Here is a 24,110-nt window from a genome sequence, read left to right on the forward strand (position 1 = left end):
AAACCATAAGCACTGATATCGTACTAAATTGTCTACCTACTGTCAATGTGAGAGAAGGAGGGAATGTAAGTAAAGTAAGATCTTTCACAGATTTAGGTAGTAAGAAGAATTAATTGGAATCAAGATTACCTTTAAATGAAAGAAAAGTAGATTTGGTTTGGTCCTGTTTTGTTTTAAAAGATGAGTTTATGTCTCCTCAAGTACTCATTTCATGGCAGTAAATGGCTATAAATTGAAATACTTATATAAAAAGAACACAATAAAAGAATAAAGCACTTAAAAATACCAGTAGAAGTCACATGTATTTTAGATGTGGTGGGGAGAGGGAAAAAGAAAAGCAGGGCTTTTGTTTCCACGGGCCATTTACTTAGCCATGGTTGAAAATAATCTCTTTATTACTTCTTGTGGCTACAATTAAAGCCCCATTTCACTAAGATTATTGTTTGACCGACTCCATGGGGAGAGCAGTCCACATTGCATCACTGTTTGAAACTGAACGTGAATAATGTCATGGATAAGATATAAATTAATGACAGAATCCACCTTCAGCCTGCTGAAAATACCAAGTTGTGAAGCTTAACATTAAACAAACACTGTCATTTATGAAAAGGGATGTGTCATTATATAAACTTAAAAATGTAGCCGAATTAGTATCCTACCACAGGATTAAATTTCCGAACTCTAATAATTACATAGGAATAGCAAGCAGAAAGGCTACAGTTAATCAGGGAACATTTGTTACCCTCTCAGTGGCTGCCAAAACTGTTTCTGCCTATGGGTGCCATCTAATCTGTTTTCTTCTGACATGGGAAGATAAGTAGCAACTTTGAAGCAAAACAAGAGGGATTTACTGTAAAAATGAATATAGATATTTTGGTGGGGAAAGAAGTCCAAGTGAAATAGGAAGCTATTTCTGTCTGGTATTGAAGGAGAAACCTGGATTTCTTGTGCAATTTTCACAGATAGGTGATGATTTACGTCAAGATATGCTGGTTCTGCAAATCATTCGAGTGATGGACAGCATTTGGCTCCAAGAGGGACTGGATATGCAGATGATCATTTATAAGTGTTTATCTACAGGAAAAGGCCAAGGTCAGTTTTAGATTATAAAAGTTACCTGTATTACATTATTCATATTTCATGTAAACAGCACTATGCAAAAATCCTCCCTTTAACTTTTAGTTTCATGGGTGTCTTATCAATTATCCCCCTTACAGAAAAAAGAAAGGCTCAGCTTCTCAATTACTCAAGCCCTTAATTGCATGCTTGTCTACTTTTGAATTTTCATTTTATTTATTCATCCTGCTTCTTCAGAAGAACTACAACCAAACTCATTGAATTTTGTAGTAATTTAGGTTAGACTTCTCCAAAAGTCTCAATACCATCAGCTTGTACCATATTCTTAAAAGTAACTTCACACATCAGGAGGACTTTGGAGAAAATTAGCCAGAACTAGTAGTTTTAATCCAGTGGGATCCTGCCTAGATGCTTGAGTGAACCTAGATACATGTAGCTACAGAAAGTACCTATAGACAAGTGATGACAGCTTCACAGGGTTGATTTTGAAATATTATTCATGCAATTTATGCTGCTTAGGGCAGGCCTGACTCATCTGAAAGCTTTATTTCTTTCTTTTATGGTTGTTATAGCAGAGCTGTAACAGGGTTACCAATTGCTTGCTGAAGAAATTTACTGACAGCAATAAGCTTACTATTTTTCACTGACTCTCCAAATCTTTTACTGAAAATAATCCTTGCACAAATAGAAGACTGATGTATGCAGATTACCTGCTGTACAAAATCTACTAAAATAAAAAGAATTTTAAAAATCATTGCTTTCTGAGCCACAAAGAGAAAATTGGAGGGGATGAATGATCTGAAGGAACTAGGAGAATGTATAGATGAGTTCATGCACATGGCAGATGGTTAAGGTGACCTAAAAAAGACTCCTCCCTTCTTTGTGCAGATGGGAGTCAAAGCTTGAAGGCTTCTTCTTCAAAGGCAAATAATACAAGAATATTGTTTCTGAACATAATATTATAGTCTCTCTTATACACTAACAATTGTATTTTTGCCAAGAAAGATACATGGACTGTCTGCAAATAATATTCTTTTCCTGACAGTCTCTTCCTTTTAGCACTATAGCAGCAGAAAACCTTTTCGTGTCTGAGATTTTCCACACAACATCTTTCCTTATGTGCTACAAAAGTGTTACTATAATTGATTTACAAGTAATGATTAAGGATAAAAGGACCAAGTGACGTGCCTGTGGCCATACAGGATGTGTGCTTAAGTAGACTTGTATACCCAGGTCTTCCAAGTCCTAGGCTAATGATTTGCTCCATGGGCCACCTTTTCCACACAAGGGAGATAGGAGATGATAATTTCATAGTCATGGGGACATGGAAATCACTTTTCACAGAAATGTGAAAAGCAGGAAAAGAACTGGTAGGATGCCACTTTCCAGGCATGGTATAGCAGAGGAGCCTGTCACCAAGTAAAATTGTTCGAGGCAGTACTTCCTCTAATGCAGAGTTGTGGGATGACGTGCTGTGGGACCACACATGGTGGAAGAGACAGAAGGCAAGCCAGGTCTCAGTTCCAAAAAAGGAATTAAGTGCATGCAGTAGAGATAGAGGATTCAAGTGAAGCATTGCAAAATGCTTGGCTTCTCTCTGCGCTTCAAAGTCCCAGTTTATGTCATATTGGATCAGACTAATTTCTGCAGTATCTAGTATCCTTTCTCCCAGCTGTGATCAGCATCACATACTGCAGAAAAAAATTGTGTAGCATTCTAGACAGGAAACATATAAATACCTTTATATTTCATAGTAAATATCTGATCCTATTTTTTATAGATTTTTGTTGGTTTTGTACATATTCTACTCACTTTTAAATCTCATTAAACTGTTGGCCTTGTTGGTACCTTGTGGCAGATACATCCACAATATTGTTATTGGTGTGTTTATCATTTGCAGAACAGCCACTTTTTACTAAGTGCCCTTTGGTTTTTGTTTCCAAAGAGAAAGAGAAAAACAATCATAATCTATATTTTCTATTGTGTTCATTATTTTACCAGCTTTTAAGCATGTATTTTTTCTGCATGGAGTGATCCAACAACAGGCAATATGCATTGACAGTCTTCATACCTTTTTAAAGATTAAGGTTTTTCATGTGAACTCTTTTCTGTTTGATTAGGATTGGTACAGATGGTGCCAGATGCTACCACACTGGCGAAGATCCACAGGGAGTCTGGACTGATAGGACCATTTAAAGAAAACACAATTAAAAAATGGTTCCGTCATCACCATCCTCTGGAATCAAGTTACCAAGAGGTAACATCATAAAGAAGCTTATTATGCATTTCATATTTTACTATTGGGAAAAAAGAAACCAAACAGCAGTAGACAGCAAAAACAAATGACTCAGACACAAGACAAACAAGTCATATGCATAGAACCCAGGGAATTATCTTAAATGCCACTCTCTTTCTAAGGAGATATTGCTTTTGACCAGGTTTTTTGATAATACATTTTCTATAAAAATGTGTCATAGAGATATTCTGAAATTTACTAGTAAAGTGAAGAGAAGATGAAGTAGAAATTAAGTATTGAACTTAAAAGAATATTATTTTTTAGGCCAGCTCTCTAAATACATTTATATGAACCATGCAAAGTCTCAGTGGATTTCCTGGATTTGGAAATTACTATGTCAGTAACCCACAGTTTTAGAAAGCTGTTTTATCAAAACTACCTAGTCATATGATACAGAAGATCATGCTTTTCGTATCACATCATGTAATGCATCTGATTTTATGAAACTAGATATGATAATGAGCAAAAAAATAATTGGAATTTCTATTTATGGAAGAAGAGGTTTCCCAAGGAACTTCTTCTGTTAATTCTTTGTTGGCTGAGAATGTTCTGAAGCCCATGAAAAACATTTTAATGTGTTTGTTGCTGGGACAATTTTTAGAACCCTACTCTGTGCCCACATTAAATTAGTAGCCAAAATTTTAAATTGAAATGGGAGGTTGGAGTGTTTACCACTCTGAATATGAAGTCATTTTAAAGTTTATTAATAGATGTATAGCATAAATATGTTTCATAAACTTAAATAACTCTGAAATTATTCCATAGGCATTTGTTCATCCACATTTTCAGTAAGATAATTTGAATTCCTAATATATCATCTCGATTCAGTTAAAAAGGAACGATCTCTGTAGAATTTTTTTTTTTTTTTACAAGTTTGTATGTTTACAGTGCTATGGTAGAAGTGCAGCCAATTTTCAATGGAGAAGTGAGATACTATTAGCTACTGATTGAAAACCAGATTTCTTGCTGCTGCTGCAGTTTGTAAAAATTACCACTAAAATGGAATATTCTAAACCAAATTTCTACCCATTTTCTTTCAATTTTTTAAACATCTAAAATGCAGTCAGATGTGATTGCATAGGACATACATAAAATTACTACTATGCCTTCACTTTGAACTTGCTGGTGAACAAACCTTTCTCTTTTCTTACTCAATAATTTTTACTTGTACAATACTGTAGCTAAGGTGCTTAAAAAAGTAATGCAGAATAAGTTTTAATATCCTCATTTTATGGTTGGGTGCACAAAATCACAGAAAGCTTAGGTGTTTTATCCAAGGTCATCAGAGTGAGTAAGTAGTACAGTTAGACATAAAATTCAGTCAACTCGTGTGCCATGCCCTAAGCATTCCACAGTGCTGTCATCTGTATAAGCCATTGCAGGTGGTACCTTGCATGTACAGAGAAATCCTGAGTGCCTAAATAGTGATTTACCTTGGCTAATGCAAGTTTTGTCCAAAACCACGAAGTTCACAAATCAGGATTGTTTGGGTTTCTATATAAATTTATTACATTGTGATTTAGATTTACAGGATGTTAAGACTTCTGAATAAGAACTGCATTTTCCGTTCTTAAACTGTAGTAGGTAAGATTTTTAAAAGACAAAAGCTATTCCATCTACTCTGGGGTAGAAGGGTGATAATCACTTGTATCAGGAACCTCTCCTCTGGAAAAGGACACTGAATACGTGTGGTGTGAAAGAGGCTGGGTAGATGGTTCTGCTCAGAAGTCACAGCTGTTAAATACTTCCCACTGGAGTTAGCAGAAAACTCGTAATCTGCTACCGGTGTCTGGCAAGCAAATCATTAGCCTGTACGTATTCCTACACCTGCCATGGGCACATTTCTGGCAAGGAGCAATGCCACAATGTAACATTGCAAAGAGATTAATGAGATAGCTCTGAATGAGCCAGTCTACTTACACAAAGCAGACTAACCATGAAAGTACAGGTCTCCGCCATGTAAAAGAGCACCAGAGAAGTAGGTTGTATTAAACATGACTGCTACATGTTTTTAATCATTCTCTTGGGTCTCTCCACATGACACTAGGTTTGATCCCATAGTCTATTCAGATTCACACATGCTATGAGAAGAAAATGATTTAGCCTTTCTTTGTTGCAGTTCTATTCTGTAAAATGGGGTTTAATTCTTTGGGTTGGAATATTGTGAAAGTGGATTAATTAGGATTTGAGAAGGGCAATTGAGTTCTGGAGGGAGAAAGACCCATGCAGGTACAGAACAGTACAGTGGGTGTAAAGTAACCTACTTTCTTTACAAAAGAAATGGTTAAATTTGTGGATTTCCAACTAATTTAAAAAAAAAAAAAAAGTTTTTACAATATACTTGCAGGCAGTTGAACAGAAAATGTCAGCTTCCTGCCAAGAGGCTTGATTTTCGTAGGTACATTTCACTTCCAAAGTTTTCCACAGAATTCCAAGTACCCAGAAAACACAAGAGGAACCTCATGAATAAAATTGTTCTTGCATTGTAACTTTGAAATCTGTGTATTACCTGTTTAAGTACCATTCCTGCTAACACCTGGCTGTTAAAATTTTAGCAACATGCACAGCATTTGTAGAAATACAATTTCTGGTTTTCTTGTTAGCATCACAAACAAATACATCTGTATATTTCCAGTAAGTGTTTTTGTTTTACTAACTAGGCAATAAGGAACTTCTTTTATTCCTGCGCCGGCTGGTGTGTTGTTACCTTCATTCTGGGAGTCTGTGATCGACACAGTGACAACATAATGTTGACAAATGCTGGACACATGTTCCACATAGATTTTGGAAGATTTTTAGGCCATGCGCAGACATTTGGAAGCATAAGAAGGTTAGTATTTATAGTAACGCACATAGTAAACTTTAAAACAATGTTCTGAAATTTCACATCTTAATCAGCTCCCATGAAAAAAAATACAAATGAGATTATGCTTTTTTTTATTTCTGAATTTTCCAAAACAACATATGTTTGTTGTTTACAAAACCTCTAAGAAATTATATGAATGACTGGAAAAGGAATTAAAAGATTTTGAGGATCCCCTTTCAGTCTGGAAAAAAAAATATAATCTAAACCTTTGTCTGGGTAGAGATTTGAATGATGTAGTTCAGTAGTGACCAGGATAGTAGACTGAGCTCTGCCAAAAGAATTCTGATGTCCATTATCTTTTTCTGCAGAGTGTTCCTGCAATGGATCCAAACCCACAGATATATCTAATTGACCACTTTCTTCCCATATTCAGAGAAGAAACCAAATTTTCCAAATAGACGTGGTGAATAAATACATTATGCCACTGTGGGTAAAACTGCAAGCTTTTTCATTATCTTTTTAAGTTTTATATCTAACCACACTGAGATCAGGGGCTATTTTGCAAATATCTGATTTTACATAAACAAGACTGTGATATCAATCTGCGATGCAACTGTCCCATGATAAATATAAATAAAATAATGTGATCATGTATTCGAGTTACTAATGTGAAGCTACTATGGAGGGATGAATTGGGATGGAATAAAAATAGATAGGATAATGCCAGTATGTGCAAAAGTGCAAAGGGCTAAAAAGCTGTTACATCAGAGTAGGGAATGGATAAATGAGCCCTAATACTGACCAGATGGGGGGAGGGGGGCTGTCTTTCCTCCATGTTTCCTGATAATTTCCAGAACTAGTCCAAGAATTAAGTTTGAGCTAATTGTTCCTTTCTTTTTCTTTCTTTTTTTTTTTCTCTTTTTCTCTTTTTCTTTTTTTAGCTGGCCCTTGACAATTCTAGACTATCACAGTGTGTTAGACAGAAATAACAGCATGGGAGTATTGATATGAGGGAAGCTGATAGGGATAATAAGTACTTCTAAGCCAGGCAGTCAAAAGATTTAGTTGCAGTGCTCAGAATTATCGTCAATCATTCAAGATATGCTCCCTTAATCCTACTTATTTGCTGTGGAAAGAATAAAGCAGAACAGAGTAATAAAAAAAGATACTCATGCGCACTCTGTGTCAAGAGTTGCATCTCTCATTCCAGCAAACCTTCTTTTGGAGCCTAACAGGAATTTCCTCAAGCAGCAATTTTACATGAGCAAAGAATTATCTTGTTAGAGTGAACATTAAGATGAAGCAAATATAGAGGGGGACACAACAACCAAATTTTAACAGAAATCATGTCATAGCAATAATAAAAATGGATGTTAATTTTACTGTTTTACAGCTCAGTCATACTACATGTTCTTATTAAGTCTATAAAAATGACTTTAAACACAGTCACTTCCGTAAGCAGCAACCATTTTTTCCTGTTTCTCCTTGCAGTATATTGCTTTTAAACTATGGGATGAAAGAATACAGTTTAGGACCTCCGTTCCTGGAGTGCACTACGGTTCCTTAGTAAAACTAGGACTCACACTTAACAGCACATTATGAACATCATGGGATAATGGTAATTTTTCTCATACCTACATGCAACTGAACTACAGGTCATGTAGTCATTAATGTGTAGTCATGTAGAGCTGTGTGCACCTTCATGAAATGCAGCATATTATTTATAACACAGGAACACAGGGATGTCACATTTCTATATCCCATAAATGTCAAGCTCTCTCAAAATTTGAAACCCTCAGTGCTATTTGTATCTGCTCATTCTCACAAGGTTATTCTGAGATAGGTTTAGCCTCTGGTTTCTTAAACAGCTTTTTAGATTAGATTTTTATTTGAGTTCTTATTAAATTTTTATTTGCATTTTTTCACACCCCAAAATACCATGCCCTTAAAATAATATTGATGAAACAGCAGCATAATGCTTTCACATCTTTAGAATTATTAGTGCTGACCCTTGGGCGTTTGTACAGTTGATACTATATGTATACTTATGAAGTTCTATAGGTGACTTTAGAGAATGAAAAACATCCAATACAAATCCCTATACATGCAACTGGTCTTTACACACATCACACAAACTTTGTGGGATTTTTTGTAAAATGAAATCTATGTAAATGAGTGAAGGCTTATAGAAAAGGAGTCTCTGTCTGAACTGTTTAAAATGGTCTTTCCTTTCAGAATTTAGTAAGCTGCTTGCCACAGCTGTCCATTTTCTGTTCTTAGGGAGCACTTTTTGCGCTTACCAAACTCTTACTCCTCATAAAGCTTCATGAGGATGACTTCTCTGCAGTATTCTGCATATGGAGCAATTCTTCTGATGTAAGTAAAGTGAAAGGCATACATGGCAGCTTTGAGAATTGCACGCTGTCATGCATGGGCAGCAGTTCTTTCTATCAAATCCAATATGAGTCTTCAGAGAACACTCTGAAGCTGATCTGATTCATGCAGTCATGCTCACTTTTGCATTCACAATTGTATAACACCCCAACAAGGGATTAGTTAACTTTTCTAATTCCTGTCCTCATCTTTAAATAATGTTCAATAAATCTGCTCAGTTTTGAGTCCGAGACACAAGCCACTAGCTCAGCTCTTACTGGTTTAAGAGGGAAGAGGAGGAATGGGGAACTTTTTGTCTTTTCCAGTTGCATGTACCTTCACAGTTCAGCAAATATGTTAAACAGTACTAATAACCAGCTTGATTTGTGTCTAGGAACTAATCTTTATGAAGAATTGTTGGAGGGAGACATATGATGTATCTTACCAATAACATAATGACAGAGCTTGGCAGCAGAATTATTTACAAAGTCCCACAGGGAACTTTCCTACTGAACCATGAGATTTCTTTTTTTATTATTATTTTTTTATTTTTTTTATGACGCTCAAAGACGTATTTTGTACTAATAAAATATTTTTTTTCATTCTCTAATCCAGCCACCATATTTGACCCTACATTCCCCTAAAGCAGTGAATTCTGCAATTATATTTCAAACTGCATGAAGAAGCATTTCTTGTTTAATTTCATATAACCATCCTATTCTTTATCTACTGAATATTCTGTGGCAATCAGCTGGAGACCCACTCCAATTTAAATCGGTGCATTATTATCCAGATAATCAGACAGGACTAGGTCAGTCATCAAATAATATGAAAGAAGGTGTCTGACTCATGATTGTACCTGCCATGCTTTCTTTGCTTTGGTTTTCTTTTCTGACCAGTTCCTTTTGAACATTTCTTCTTGGGTCAGTTAAGGAATATGAGATTTATTTGAATCCGGTGCTAACTGAACTAATCCTAACTTCAGCAGTCTCATCCTTTGCACTACCAGTCACTTCCAGCACTGTTGTGTATATTTTTTTGGTCAACAGTGTGTAGTCTGAAACCTGATGGCAAGATACGGAGTAGTCCAGCTCATGGCACACTGTAATTCACCTTATGATAACATAGGTGTCCATCTTTTATGTTAAATACCCAGTCATCCTGATTATTTCAAACACTTACTGGCCTTTCTTTTCCCTGATCTGAATCACAGAGAGCCTCTTGTCTCTTTGCCAAACTAATCCTGTGTTTTATCATGCTTTTCCCAGAAGTTAAATCTGCTAAGCTGGTTTTCTTCTACAAAGTTAATTACTAGAGGCAGCCTAACTATTCCATTGGGAAATTCCAGTTTTTTGAAGGAAGTTTCAAAAATATGGGAAAACTATGTTTCCCACATTTTCTTCATATGTCACTGTGTTCCTATACCAAAAAGCACTTAACAAGTTCTGAACATGTAGAAAAGTATACCTCTTCATATTTTAAAAGTAGCACATTTCACTTTTTAGTGTTAGTAACCTAAAATGAGTGTTACTGTCTCACTGGAACTGTTCATTTGGGGAAAAAAAAAAAACAACCCAACAACATTAATTTCAGGTATTTCTTTCTAAACCGGAAAAGCTGGCATACAGACAGGGAAAAATAAGTTGTATCTGCATTCTTTGACTATAATGTATCTACATGTGTTCCATCTTTTTCCTGAAAATAGGAAAAAGTGGGGAATAAGAAAGATAGGAATTCGAGAATTTCCCATTTTAATTTTTTCTTTTTGCCCTTTTAAAATTTTATTTAAAATCTTTATCAAAGGAAGAGTCTAAAACTTGAAATTAAAAACTTAAAGTATAATTACTTCTAATTTTCAAAATTTGTGCATGAAAACTGTTGGACTAAGTGTATTACCTGCTGAAATATTTCATTAGGAATTTTCAATATACCTATTTATTAATTAATTTTCTGCAGTTTAAATTTATTTTTTCTGACATGATTGCTCTGGAGTTATTCGTTTACGTGAACAGGTAACTCCTAATTCCTTGCCACAATCCACTTTCAGAACTTCCTGTATACCACCCTCCAAAAAATCTCTGATTGAATCCTGGAAAGATTTAATTTCATGATTTAAAGCATCTTAGTAGCCCTAATGTTCTTGAGAAGATTATACAGACGTTTAAAGATAGTCGTGCACGTAAGTCTTCGCATAAAGACTGAAAGGTGTAATATGCATGAAGACCTAAAAGTGAAAGTGTTACCTCCAAGGTGACAAGGGGTTTGAATTTTTGAGGCAACAGGTCCGTCACTTCTAAAAGTGTCTCATATTGCCCTAAATTAAACACCGTAAGCCAAGTTGAGTCTAAGAACGTATGAGCATCACAAGTTGAGTTGTGAGCTTGAGGTGCACTTCTGTTATCTTTGCCTTGAGGAGTAGGTGTTTATTGTTGCAGTTTTGATGCTTTCTCTAATTACTGAGCATGGACAGTAGTTTGCCCTTTATCATTGATTATTTATTTTCAGTACTAGCCTCTTGTGGAGGGCATTCAGCTAAAGCTTTTTGGAAATCGGAGTGAATTATGTTCACTGTCCACTTTGGATCCTTACTTTTTTTGGTTATCCTTTTCAAAGTACCCAGACAGTTAAGAGAGGCAATGTTTTTCCCATACAGTGACTATATGGATTTGACCCCATCCAGTTTTGTTCATCCAAGTGCATTGTTCTACTGAACTGAGTTCCCTGGAATCCAGTTCTCATCTGGCACAACTCTCAGTAGCCTTCTTGGCTTTTCAAACATGGCATAAACTGCTTTCGTATCTTCAGGAACAGCTGCTTTTTTGAAGGAGTTATGTATTTATGTTAATCATCTGGGCTAGAGAAATTGTTTGATGCCTTCAGAGCCACCAGTAGAACTCCCACCACTTTGGGAGATTTACTGCACAGGAGTTATTTAAATGACTCCCTATCAACTTCCTGCTTCAGAGAATGCTTCCTGCCCTCTCCCCTTCCCTCCTTCTCTTTCTATTAGTCGCCCCATGACTTTTTGTAGAATGTGACTCTAGCAATAGGAAGTTTAGCAATAAAACAGAAATAAAAGGGGGAAAAGACATCGTGTTCACTGTCCATTTTGATTATAAGATTTCATTTGTTGTCCTTTTAAAAGTATAACTGTTTACAGACATATTTTTTTTATTTATATTTTTTTCCTGCTCCCATCAGAAACATTTTATTGTATCATCTCTTTCTCCAAAAGCTTTCTATACATACCTTTTTATGTTCAGGGGGAGCTGTTCTAACACACAGCCAAGTATACATCAAGCACTTTTAAATTAATCTCTGTTGCTTGTTCTTGGTATCTTTTCCTGCTTGTTCTGCACACTATGCCTTTATCCTTCATCCATAACTGGAAAGCAGACTGATATGTTTAATTCATGTGGGATTTCATCCCCTGCCCTAAGAATTTCTCTGCAGTACAATTTATTCATCATTGGTTTATTTCTCTATTTTGCCTGATGATATACAAATCTCCTGCAACTATTACTGTGGGTTTTTTTTTCCAAATAGCCATCTCATACTGAAAAGATCTGTTAGCTGAATATTCAATAGGCAGGGGATATAACTTCACTCAGTCTGTTTATTTTAAGGCAACTTTTAGGTCTGAGTTTTAAAATCTTTTCACTGCTGAGGGTCAGTCAGAACACAAAAGCCAGTTGTCTGACATTTTCTGTTAACAAGAGGAATTGCTCTAATCTCCTTGTGAATTAACTCTCAAGTGGTTTATCAATAGGGTTAGTAATAAACTTGTAACAAACCTGGAAGATTTGGTAGTCTTTGAAAATGGTATAAAGCATCAGGAATGAAGTATTGAACGTGAAATATATAAAGGATTTAAATCCACCTTAACATTGTTATGCACTCTGATTGCTGGTGACTGAGTGCAGGCTGCTTTATATGTGTCTGTCTGAATAGGGGATCCTAACTCAGCTGAGAAGGTGCCTGAGCTGGACACAGCAGTGTTTTTTAACCACTCAATATGAGATACACATGGCTGCAAGAGGCCAATGTTTGAAACTGTTGAAGACATGTATGTTCTCAAAGCAGAGTACCTCTTTTTTCAGGGAGGACTTTTTTGGGACTCTTCCAAAATATACAGTCAGCTGACTGTACAAAATGGTGACATTTTGTGACATAAGTGAATAAATTCTGTGGTCAGTCTGCAGAATAACTAGTGAGTGCAACCAGAGTGAAAATCATCAAGAGATGCCTTGAACTAGTTTCTGCTTTCCCATCACAAGTCTTGCCAATTTTCCTGTTACAAGGTAAGGTTCCAAATGAATCCCTGTGGCCATACATGCTGCAAATACTAGATCTACACTAAGAACTGTAACCACGACTACCTTCTGCTTTCAACATCTGTGTTAGCGATAGTGTCACTTAGCATAGTAATACTATGTGACCAAATGTGATCAAATCTCCATGATTGACAAACTCACTGACCTCAGTTGGCCCATAATGAAAGGGATTTTAGATAAGTCACAATTTGCACTTTGTACAGACAAAGGGGCACAAATAAATAGTTACTACGGCTCACTTTACATAGGGAAACTAGATGTTCACAGAATGATGATGAATCAGAGCCCCTAACTTAGGTGAGGATTATAGCTTGTTTTCTACCGCATCCATTAAACATGATTAAATCTCGATGAAACTAATTCAATTGCCGACAAAACCCGATAAATCTTTCAGAATAGTCCAGTTCAATATGTGAAATATTTCTTTTACTACTGATCGAAATACAGGTATGTCCAACACATGGTTTTACTGGAAAGCTAACATTAAGGCTCTGATAGCAAGAAATAATGATAATAGCAAAGTTGATATACACATACACTAAATTAATGAATAAATAAGACCATAATGGTTTAAGAACTGTCCTTGGTCACCTAAGCAATTCAGGACATTCTTTCTAGCTTGATGTTTCTGCCTCTAAAGATAGATGTTAATATAAAAATAGTGTGCATGTTTTGATTGTCCAGACCATGTAGTTTACCTAAGCCAGGGATGCTCAGGGCATTCAAGAATCTTACTGTGTAAGTATTAAGGGGATAAGGCCAACAGACCAGTTTACCCAGGGCTATGTTCAGCTGAATCTTAAAAACCACACAGGATAACCTCTCCAGGCAACCTGTTTCAATATTTAATTGTCCTCATAGTGGAGGGGTTTTTCTTACGACCACTCAGAATGTCATCTGTTTCAATTTTCTCTCTTATTCTTGCCTGGATTCATCTGTTTCATAACCTCCTATAGCTACTGGAAAACGGCTATTTTATCTTCTGAAAACCTTCTCACCTCCTGGGTAAACAAGCCCACTTTCCTCAGCCTCTCCTCATAGGCAAGTGCTCTAGCCCCCAAACATCTTGGTGGTCTTCTGTGGCCCTTCCTTCAATGTAGTGACACGTTTCTTGTCTGGTCAGGGTATGGACTAACAAGTGCTAAATAAAGGGCATCTACTGCCTGCTCTCCCATGAATTTGGCCCAGGATGCTGTTAGTCATCGTCACTTGCAGGGCTCATATTTGGCCCACCACTGGCTCATGCTTAGTTCACTGCCCACCACCTGGGGGGCCTCGTCAGTGAAGACTGAGGCAAAGGTGGCAAGGAGCACAGCCTTGTCTGTGCTCCCATGTCACCAAATTACCAACCGGCATCAGGTACATATTTTCTTTATTAGTTCTTTTACTAAATGTTCACCACCAGTTTTAACTCTAGTTGAACTTTGGCATTCCTAACACCGTTCCTGCATACCCAGGCAGAGTTTGTGTACTTCTCTTTCGTAGCTAGTCCTTGCACTTCAAATATTTGTCCTTTTTGCCTTGAAGCTTAGTCACGAGTTCCCTGTTTGGGCAACTCTCCATCTGTCTGTAACTAGAAATAAAAGCTATTAAAAATACAATTGAGAGTAAATCCCTCAGGATAAATAAATTCTAGTTTTTTAGAAAGCTGTTCCAAATTTTCTAATTCACTTTTCTACTTTTTTTTATAGCATTGTAATTACTATTTGGCAATTGAGATTTAGACTGTCATTTTATTTAGATGTGGATGGATATGCATCATGTCTGGGTGATTTAAGGAATAGTCTCAGCAAGAGGCTGTTTACACTTATCAGGAGCAGACATGTACCTGTGGAAGTGTTAGCAAGGTTTCCTCACTACAAGAAATAGAAAAAGAAAAGTTTTCTAACCAAATCTGAACATAGATTTGCAATACAAGCCAGCGAAATTGCAAGTGTTAGCAACTGTCATTGAAGTCAAAGGGAAAACTGCCATCAAGACCAGCAAGTTAAGTATTTATACTTTATAGAAAGCTCAGAACTACTGCTCTATTATGTGGTCACTTAAAATATTTTTACATCATTTAGATTCTATGCTTTCAAATTCTATGCTTGGAGTAGAGAAGAGATTGTCATCTGCTATAACAGTGAACAGAAGATTAATAAGCACTGAAGAGCTCTCCTGGAGCATTCACCTTTCTTGAGTGGTTATTTTTTCCAGGAGAGGATCATTTTGTGAAATAGAGGAGAAAGAACAGATACCATATAACTTGCTGTAAGTTAAAACAGCCTTACTAGAGCTCCTGTAACTTTCACAAATGACATTATCATTAAGTTAAGGAGGCACTGCCTAGATAAAACCATTCATTACAGCGCAGAACTGCTTTAACAACCATTCATGGAAAGTACCTCCCTGTCTTTCAGTACCAAGATGGAAGGGTACACCAAGTGGAATACCATAAGGTTTGTGATGTGACCGACACCTTTCAATATTTTCATTAGTAACCAGTATGATGGGATAGAGAATATATTTGTTCATTTTTTAGTAGAGGTCTATTGTAAGAGGGTTTGACTGTAATGAAAGTTGGGATTAGCAGTGACAGGTATTTTTTCAGAAAGGGATCTGAGAGTTATGCTACAGACAAGTTGAATATGAGTTTATGATAATGTATTGAATTCGAAAGCGTGAAATGTGAAGTAATCCTTTTTCTTCACATGAAAGTAGTAAAACTACAGCTGGAATATTTTAAAAAATTTACTTTTAGAATTATGTGGATAAGGAGTCCAGAGAAATTACATGGAGTCCAGAGAAAAGCAATTAAAATTATCAGACATCAGGAAAACAGGATATATGAAAAAAGGTTGAAACAATTGTCTACAGAAGATTGAAGAAATAATAAGTCTGCAGATACATTAGAGGCTTCTGTAAAGAAGATGGGATCTTCATGTTCCCTTAGGAAAGAACAAGAATTAATAGGACGAAAGCACAGCGAGGTTAGATTAGGCATCAAGAAAAAAAAAAACCTCTGTGCGGGGAGATACTGGAACAGAAATTTGATAGGGAGGTTGGAGAAGAACTCTATCACTAAAAATCTCTGGGAACAGGCTAAATAAGCATCTCACAAGCATGTTTATGATTGATTTTGTCCTGGTAAGCAGGAAGATGGTGTATCTCTTGTGGTGCCCTTTGCAGACATATTGTTTTATGGCTTTTTATGTACTTGCTTGAGACAAATTGTATTGTGCAGTTGTTCACTGTTTCATTCTTTCATACATGAAAGGAATACACTTGCTCATGGTTTTTTTTTGTCTGTGTCTATAAATTTATGTGATGATGTTGATTAGATATTTTCACTTGGCTTAGAGGAATAAGCATTCATGTTCATTTATTTTATGTCTGTGTTCTACAATAAGCTTTTGTCTTTTGCTGCAGAGCAGAGGATGTCAGCATTCAAACACTCCCTAAAAGCTTTTCCTATTTTACTGGATACATCTAAATTCCACATAGTCACGCTGAATACTATCGTCACTCTTGACTCTGCTGAAATGATTTTAAAGGAGTCAGGGAATATATGGTGACATACGCTGCTAAGCAGCTGATTTTTACCTTGCAAACAGTTCTGTATGGTTTGTCACGTGCTGTCCCCTATGTCCATATGACAACTTGGACTACAAATGTTTTGATCATATTGTATTACTGTGTGGACCTGAACTTTGCCATAACTACACTATTAGGAAGTTTAGATTGGATCAGAGTAAAAGTCATTTGTAGTTGATTATCTCATATGCTTTTCCTACTTAATATAAAAGGAAGTCAGTGTATCATTCTTAAATGTTCTGTACCGTGAGATTCATAGCATGAAAAACTAAAACTGTTGTTGACCTTACAAACTTTGTTAATTCATTTACAGCTAATGTTTCATAACAAATCCTGATGATCTTACTGGTTTTTTAGGAATGCAGCATATTTCTAGTCTACAGTGAAGTCCCAGAAGTTCCCATCACCCCAGCCCAAGTTTGTTTTTGCATGATGATCTCTTTAGTTTCTTGAGGTTTCCTTTCTTTCCTCCCTCTCATGACATATCGTCCAAACATCCTTAGTCTCCAGAGGAACTGCAAAACATATTCCCATGAAAATCTTAAACTCTGAAAGCACTACACAAGAAAAAAAGAATAAAACCACCAGAAAACTAGCCTTGCTTCTGACTGAATGACTTGAGTAAACACTTTGTCACAGTCATAGTAAAGTATAAGTCTTTAAGGTCCAGGACTGCAACCAGACTGTATTGATAGATGTATTGACTTTTTGACTGATTTCTATTACAAAACCAAAGGACTCATTAATTTCATCTAGGGGTTGGGGCGGGGGGGGGGGGGGGAAGAAAAAAGTGAGAGTGCTGTGATAAGATAACTTTTCTGAATTTGGGAGGCTTACTGGCTGTACATCTTCGGTCTTTCTTGAGCCACACCAGTTGTCTCAATTGGGCTTTTTTCCCCCAAGAAATTATTGTACTTGACATTACCACTATACTGTAGAGGTCATTCAAGAATGCTTCAATTCTGTATTTCTTTAGCACACCATAAAGGAGAAAAAAAGGCTTTTGGTCCTCTACAGAGATATTGTAAAAGACTTCTACTTGAAAATACTTCATCATACCAGTTTTGTTAAACTGATGCCAGTCATTTAATTGGTTTGATGGAGGCAGCAAGTTGTAATAGATACAGTTTTTAGCCAAGGGGCTTTTGTCCATCGGTTGTAACAGTCATCTGTCTTTGAACATTCTACACGTGTAAAGTATTACAGGGTTTAGCTGTGATCTTGAGGGTGGTTTTTTGGGGTAAGAAGTATTTCATATTTATATATTTTAGATAATTTCATGTGAGCAAGCTATGTTATAGATATATGTCCAAATGAGTAATGTCTTTCATAGTTATTATTACCAAGTCTTTGTATGCATTGCATACCTTCTGAATAAATGCCATCATGTCATACAATCTTAGCTTTGTGCCACAAGTTAGAGAGGGACTGTTTTAAATATAGAAGTACAGGCTGTGCACTGACGTGAGCTTTATTTGCACATGTGTTTGTGTGTGTATGTGTGATAATTTAGAATGCTCATGCAATACCAGGGTATGCAGGCCTGCATTGTTTATTTTCTTAGGTAGGCTAAAACAGCCTCTGTTGTTTGGTGATCTATATTTTCCCATGCATGATGGATGGTGACTTGGCTTGGCTGTTTGTAATTTTGATGGAGTACTTTTTACACTATCCCTTTCTATATTTTTATATTCTAAAGGAGTTTGTGAAAGCAGAAGGAACTTCTTGCATCTATACACAGACATCCAGCCCTGTCAATTTGTTTTTCAGAATCCTTTATGTACTCTTCAGTGAGTAAGCATCTCCTCCCCCTGAAACTTTGCTTTTTAATATTATCGTAATGGCTGTGTTGTTCCTTCTAGCAGGTCTTGTCTTCTTACTAAGTTGATTTTATGGTTTTGGTTTGTTGGTTTTTTTTTTAAATTTCAGTTGCAAAGTGTTCCCTTTATGAGCAACCAGCTCACCTAGACACATGCAGGAATGTAGCTTCAGCATCTGACTGATTGCAGGGGTCACTTCATGGGAGAGGCTTTGATATCACAAGACCTTGAGAAAAAACAGGGAAAGCAAATTTCTACATTGTATTTTGCAGGTTAACAATGGAGGATAGGTCTACCATCTCAGAAGAAAGAAATGATACTAAGAAAATTTAAGAACCTTGTAAAACTGCTTTAAAACATCTTGCAAGTAAACTTATAAATAATGTAGATAATAAAATATCAATTACATTTTCAAATGGATCCTTTAGCAACAGTAGTAAAAGAATTGACTAACATTGCATTCATTGCATTATGTGGAAATTGGCCCACAGCCCAACCCAACAATGTTAAACACCATGTTTCTTCCAGTAAAGTAATTTCTGATTGCAGTATCTGTTTTCAGCTCAAGTAGCTTTATGTGGGAGACTTGGACCAACTCAGAAGGAGCTATGTTTTCATTGTGCAATTGTGTCTCTTGATGCAAATGGGCATCAGAAATCAAATATTAATTTTGAACAAAATACATCATTTTTTTCACAGGAACCTTCACAGCAATAGTTTTGACTTGGAATATTTTAGCCCCAAACATAAGTGCAGATGAGAAACAGGTTTGGGTTTTATACATTCTCAAGATGTTAAAATGCTTTCAAATCAGGATTTAGATTGGACTTCTGTCCACAGAGAAGAGAAAATTTAATGTTGCTAATTTGCTGGATCTACCTCTCTTTCTGGTTGGTTTCAACAAATTGACTTCCATGACCCTAATTTTATAAATTTATTTAATAGTTAATGTCTATTTTAAATACCACCGCTAAACAAAAGATAAGCTAAAAGATGAATGAATGAATGAATGAAAGGCAGAAAGGAAAAAAGGAAGAAAGAAAAGAAGGTTCTGGGAAAATCTTGCTCTCTAAAATCCGTAATAGACACAGGTTTATAATTCTCTGAGAGCTACAGCACAAAACATACAATAATTATGTAATAGTCATACTGTAATGACTGTCACACTATGAACTTGCATAATACAGAAAAACATGGAAGGAAAGGATTACTATTGTGGACCTTCATCATTCCTAGTACTACCTAGCTGAAATTAAATGTATATTTTTTAAAAAACAAGACAAACACCTTAATGGCCTGGGTGCTTTGAGATGAGTAACGCCCATGGGAGGTCTGTTTTTAAAGTTAGCTTCAATGTAAAACAGGAAGAATTTCCAAACATAAGAATGGGAAGGCTGCCTGAACATTTATGGTGACTAAGACTTCCAGCTGCAGCCTAGAATCTCACTGCAATTTGACCTTCTTTCTATGATAATACAAGACTGGTGTCTTTATGGGAAAATGAGGAAAACTCCTAAGGAAACTGTCTCATTTATGAATGAATCAGCAAGGAGAGTGGGTTTAGACTCAAGCCCATATTTGTGGCTTTAGCAAGAAAAAGATCTTCATTTTTTTTTTCTGCATTCAAGCTTCCCAAGAATATTTAGTTTATACAAGTTAATTTTGAATATAAAGGTTAACACACAGCATATATTTCCTTGGAATATAGCCCTCTAATCTGTTTACATGCATCTGTGTACACAGTTGTGAATAGTAAATCACTGCAGTAGTTTTGTCTCTGTGAAGATGGAGCATACCAGGCCTTTCTGAAACTATCAAATTATAGGACTGTTAGAAGAAGCCTAGCTAATCTGTTTTCTTCTGCAATAGAATTCCATAGCCACCAACTCTGCTAGTAAGGAGAAAAAAAGTCAAGACATGCTGTCAGATTCTGCACCTCATTTACTGTAGTGTGAATACAGAGTAACTGTACATAAATGAAAACGTTTTTAGGTTTATTCTGCTGTAAGCTGGGCCAGAAACATTCCTTCATAATGGTGTCTACTTAATGATTGCTTCATAAGTTGGTGGTTGCTGGTTTTGGTTTGTTTTTTGGTTTTTTTTTCTTGCTTTTGGATTGTCGAGTTGTAGGTTTCTTTCTTAAATTCACTTCTTGCCTAGTAGGGAGTTGATATTTATATCCCATCCTCTTAGAGAACAACTTTTAAACATTTCAGTAGGAGGAGATAACTTGTGTCCAGGTTCACTTTTGGGTTGGAGTAGAGAAATTAAAGCAATTAGAGTTTGGAAAGAAAAGCAAAAAGGAGCCAGAAGAAAACACGTAAGCTCCAAGTTTGTTCAGGTGTTGGATTTCTCACTATGGCACTCTTGCTGTGAAACCTGTCTCTGCCCCAATTAGTCAGTGACACCAGGCACAGCAAGAGAGCTGTCCCCAATGAGGAAGGGAGAGATGAAATAATGAGGAATGTAATACTGGAAAAACAAATGTGAAAAATGTGTTACAAATATTAACTGTCTTGCATGATTAGCTATTTTCGGTTAAATATCTCATGTAATTGTTCTCTTTTCCAGGGACCGAGCTCCCTTCATCTTCACATCAGAGATGGAGTATTTCATCACAGAAGGTGGAAAAAACCCACAGCGTTTTCAAGAGTTTGTGGAGCTTTGTTGTCGAGCTTACAATATAGTCAGGAAACACAGCCAGTTACTCTTGAACCTGCTGGAGATGGTAAGCAACTTGAGGAAGAAACCAAAAAGCCATTTCCTCTGGTGTCCTCTTCCCTTTTACCACTTCTCTGCTGCCTCCAATAGCGCTGTGATTTGAAGAGGTATCAGGGGCACTGCTGGAAATGTTCGTGCTGGCACTTCCTGTGAAAAGAAACTGTCCAGTTGCAGTACTAATTTCTGAGAAAAGAAAAGCTAAGCTGCTTTTTGGGTTTTGGTTTTTTTCCCCCTTTTTTTAATGCATTCTTTTTTACAAAATATCAGAAAACTGCAAAAGAAGCTGGGTATGTTTCACATTCAGGAATTTCACTCAGACCTTTTTCTAGGTCTTGAAGAAATCATTTACCAGTCCTGTTCATGTTTACAGCAAGGCAAAGTGAACTAAATATTTCACAGAGTGGGTGATATGAGGGTACCTAGCAGCACTGCAGCTAACAATGATGCCATTAGAATGTTTTTCTGCACATTTCCACACTCCCTTCTTAGGAATGAGAACACAGGAAAGAAAGAGCAATACCTACATTGACACTGGTTTAATAATCCTTTTGTACAGGATTTTAAGACTTCTGGGAGCTTTTATCCCTATTTTATTTAAGTATTTCTACTGATTTACGTGCTGTGGCAGATTCCATAACTGCTTTATGCCTCTATTTACTTGTGTGTGAAAGGTTAGTGATTTTCCCCTTTGCAGTAGAGTAAGAATATCAAATTAACTAATATTTACTAAGTTGCTTGGCTAAGATATTAATCCAAAAGTTATGTACACGGCCCCACACAAAACCTAGGTGACTGGCCTGTGCATGAAAAAATCTACACAACCTTCTAAAGGGGACCCGTGCTGAAGCTGAGGTACAGCAAAAAAGTTGCTCGGTAAACACTATTTTATCATCTCCGACTTCTGCAATGAGGAGGGGAGAAATGGCAAGGATTTGCTCATCTTGTTTCTTCTGTCTTGCCCATGGATTCTGATGCAGTGATTCAGTGAGTGATTTCCCAATACGGAGCAGGAAGGATTGTCCCAGATCTCAACCCTGGTTTTAAGTAGTCACAAATGTGTAGCAAAACTGCATTCCTGTCATAAAGCATAATTTTGCACTGAAAGCAGTGCAAAGTGCAGCTGTGGGATATATGAAGTTAAAGATCCTCCAGAAAACTCAAGAGCACTCCTACTCTCTCACACACAGCAATAATCCCTCCATTTCTGAACAGGTTGCCTAAAACTGCATACTGCAAATATAGCTACATCTTCTGCCCACCTCCTTGTCCCCAGTGCAGTTCCTTTTTCTGCAAGCAGCAGAGATAATGTTAGATTACTCTGGAATAATATATAGAGAGACTGTTAAGAAAATGTTCCTGGCAGGAGGTCTGAAATAACTAGCTACCTCTGCCTGTATATGGCTCAGGTTTTTCTATATTCAGGATATGCTGCATCTTTTGTTTCTGATGATCTTTAAGGAGAGGTAATAGTGCTGAACTAAAAGTCAACATGAAGATCTGTTTTAATATTTGTCAGTGGGCTGCAGTTTAGACAATTGTGTTGCATTTCATCATTGAAAAATAACTGGCAGCATACTCACACCCCATCAATGAGCACTTCATACCAAAGGAAATTAAACAAACCAGACAAGTTTGCTGAACGCCTTGTTTTTGCCAGTGATGTTTGGAAAGGTGAGTTTCGTTCTGTACTTGAAATGGGGTGTTGATCAGAAATTTTAAGTATCAAAGTGGTTTAGTTGCGTGGGTCATTTCTAGAAAAGTAGACAGACTGTGAAGTTCTGCTTTTCTTATTTCCATGCAGAATATCAGATACTGTCATGACGGGGCAAGATAAACTAAGCACTGCTTATTTGAATCACTGACAATCTAAGATTTCTCTCACTGTCTGGAAGTCTGCATCATTAATCTTTCCTTCCCCTCCCACATTCTATTTTTGGAGATGTTACAGTACAGTACTTCACAGGAGTGGTAAACTGTGCTCTGGACGGTCAGTAACTATTAGTGGTTTCTAGAAAACCATGATTATGAACTATTTGGGGGTTTTGGCCCAGTTTAGGAATTAAACCTTTTCCTTGGTAGTGAGCAGCCTGTTTCTAGAGCTGTAGAGACATTTGCTACAGGGAGTAAGAAATAATCCATGAAGTTTCCATCACTTTCAAAAGCAGAAACATCCATGGGAGACCCAAGAGTCTGCTGGCAGAGTTCAGCTGCATAAAAGCCGGTAGTTCATCAGCTTTGCTCTCATTAAAGATTTGATGTGAACTGTGATCAAGTGGGTGATCACAGGACACAAATACTTTTTGACTAGTTTAAAGAAATGCAAAATCCATTACTGTTATTAAGATTATTCAGGTAGAAAATTATTAAAAGGGGCTTAGAGGTGACATTAGACAGCAAATAATTGGCACACTTGCCTCTATTTTGACAAGAAACAGGCAGACCTAATAGTATAAAACAGGAGACAGTACCTAGACAGAGCAGATCTAAGACTCAAGAATGCTGTGTCCCCATACAAGTAATTTCACTGTTCTAAACTAAGAAACACCATATGGGAAAAGAGGATGAGGGAACACCCCCATTTTGGAGGTATTACACATGGAAAGTACGTGCCAGGACTATTCATTTTTCATGGGATGGTGGGCTGAGCATCACACACTAGCTCTGAATCCAGGCCCAAGGAGAGTGTAGGCAGCTCCACTCAGTGAGTCAGAAAGCCTGGAATAACTAAGTGTGGTAGGTCAAGACGTATGTGTGGCCAAACGAGGGGAACAATGCAGGCACTTAAACTTAGGCATCTAGTGACATTTGAGTTGCCCTAGGATACCTGTAGTTATTTTCTGAACAGTTGTTCCATGTCTTGTCTAATTAGCATCTAGTATCACTAGCCACAACATTCAGAAGCCTCCTCCATCAGGGGACTGGAAACATGAAAGATGTGCTATACAGAGCAAAAGGGATGAAACAGTATAATAAGCCTATAGGCCCCCCCTACAGCCAGCAAAGTACAGTGTAGGTACTGCCAACATAAAGACCTTTTTTGTTTTGTTTTGTTTCAGCAAATGGTTTTCTACCTTCTACAATGCAGAGAACCTTAAAGAAACCCTGTT

The 24,110-nt window shown here is 36.8% G+C and overlaps 1 protein-coding gene across 1 annotated transcript in view; it reads left to right on the forward strand.

The window, feature by feature from the left end:
• The window catches only part of PIK3C2G (phosphatidylinositol-4-phosphate 3-kinase catalytic subunit type 2 gamma), a 208,249-nt gene that overhangs the window by 130,310 nt on the left and 53,829 nt on the right, over positions 1–24,110 (forward strand). The window contains 4 exon segments of the mRNA XM_037390442.1: positions 963–1,092; positions 3,198–3,334; positions 6,034–6,203; positions 20,854–21,010. Coding sequence (XP_037246339.1) covers positions 963–1,092; positions 3,198–3,334; positions 6,034–6,203; positions 20,854–21,010 — 594 coding nt within the window.

Source organism: Falco rusticolus, chromosome 5, assembly GCF_015220075.1.
Source record: "Falco rusticolus isolate bFalRus1 chromosome 5, bFalRus1.pri, whole genome shotgun sequence".
In the NCBI taxonomy this organism is placed as follows: Eukaryota; Metazoa; Chordata; class Aves; order Falconiformes; family Falconidae; genus Falco; species Falco rusticolus.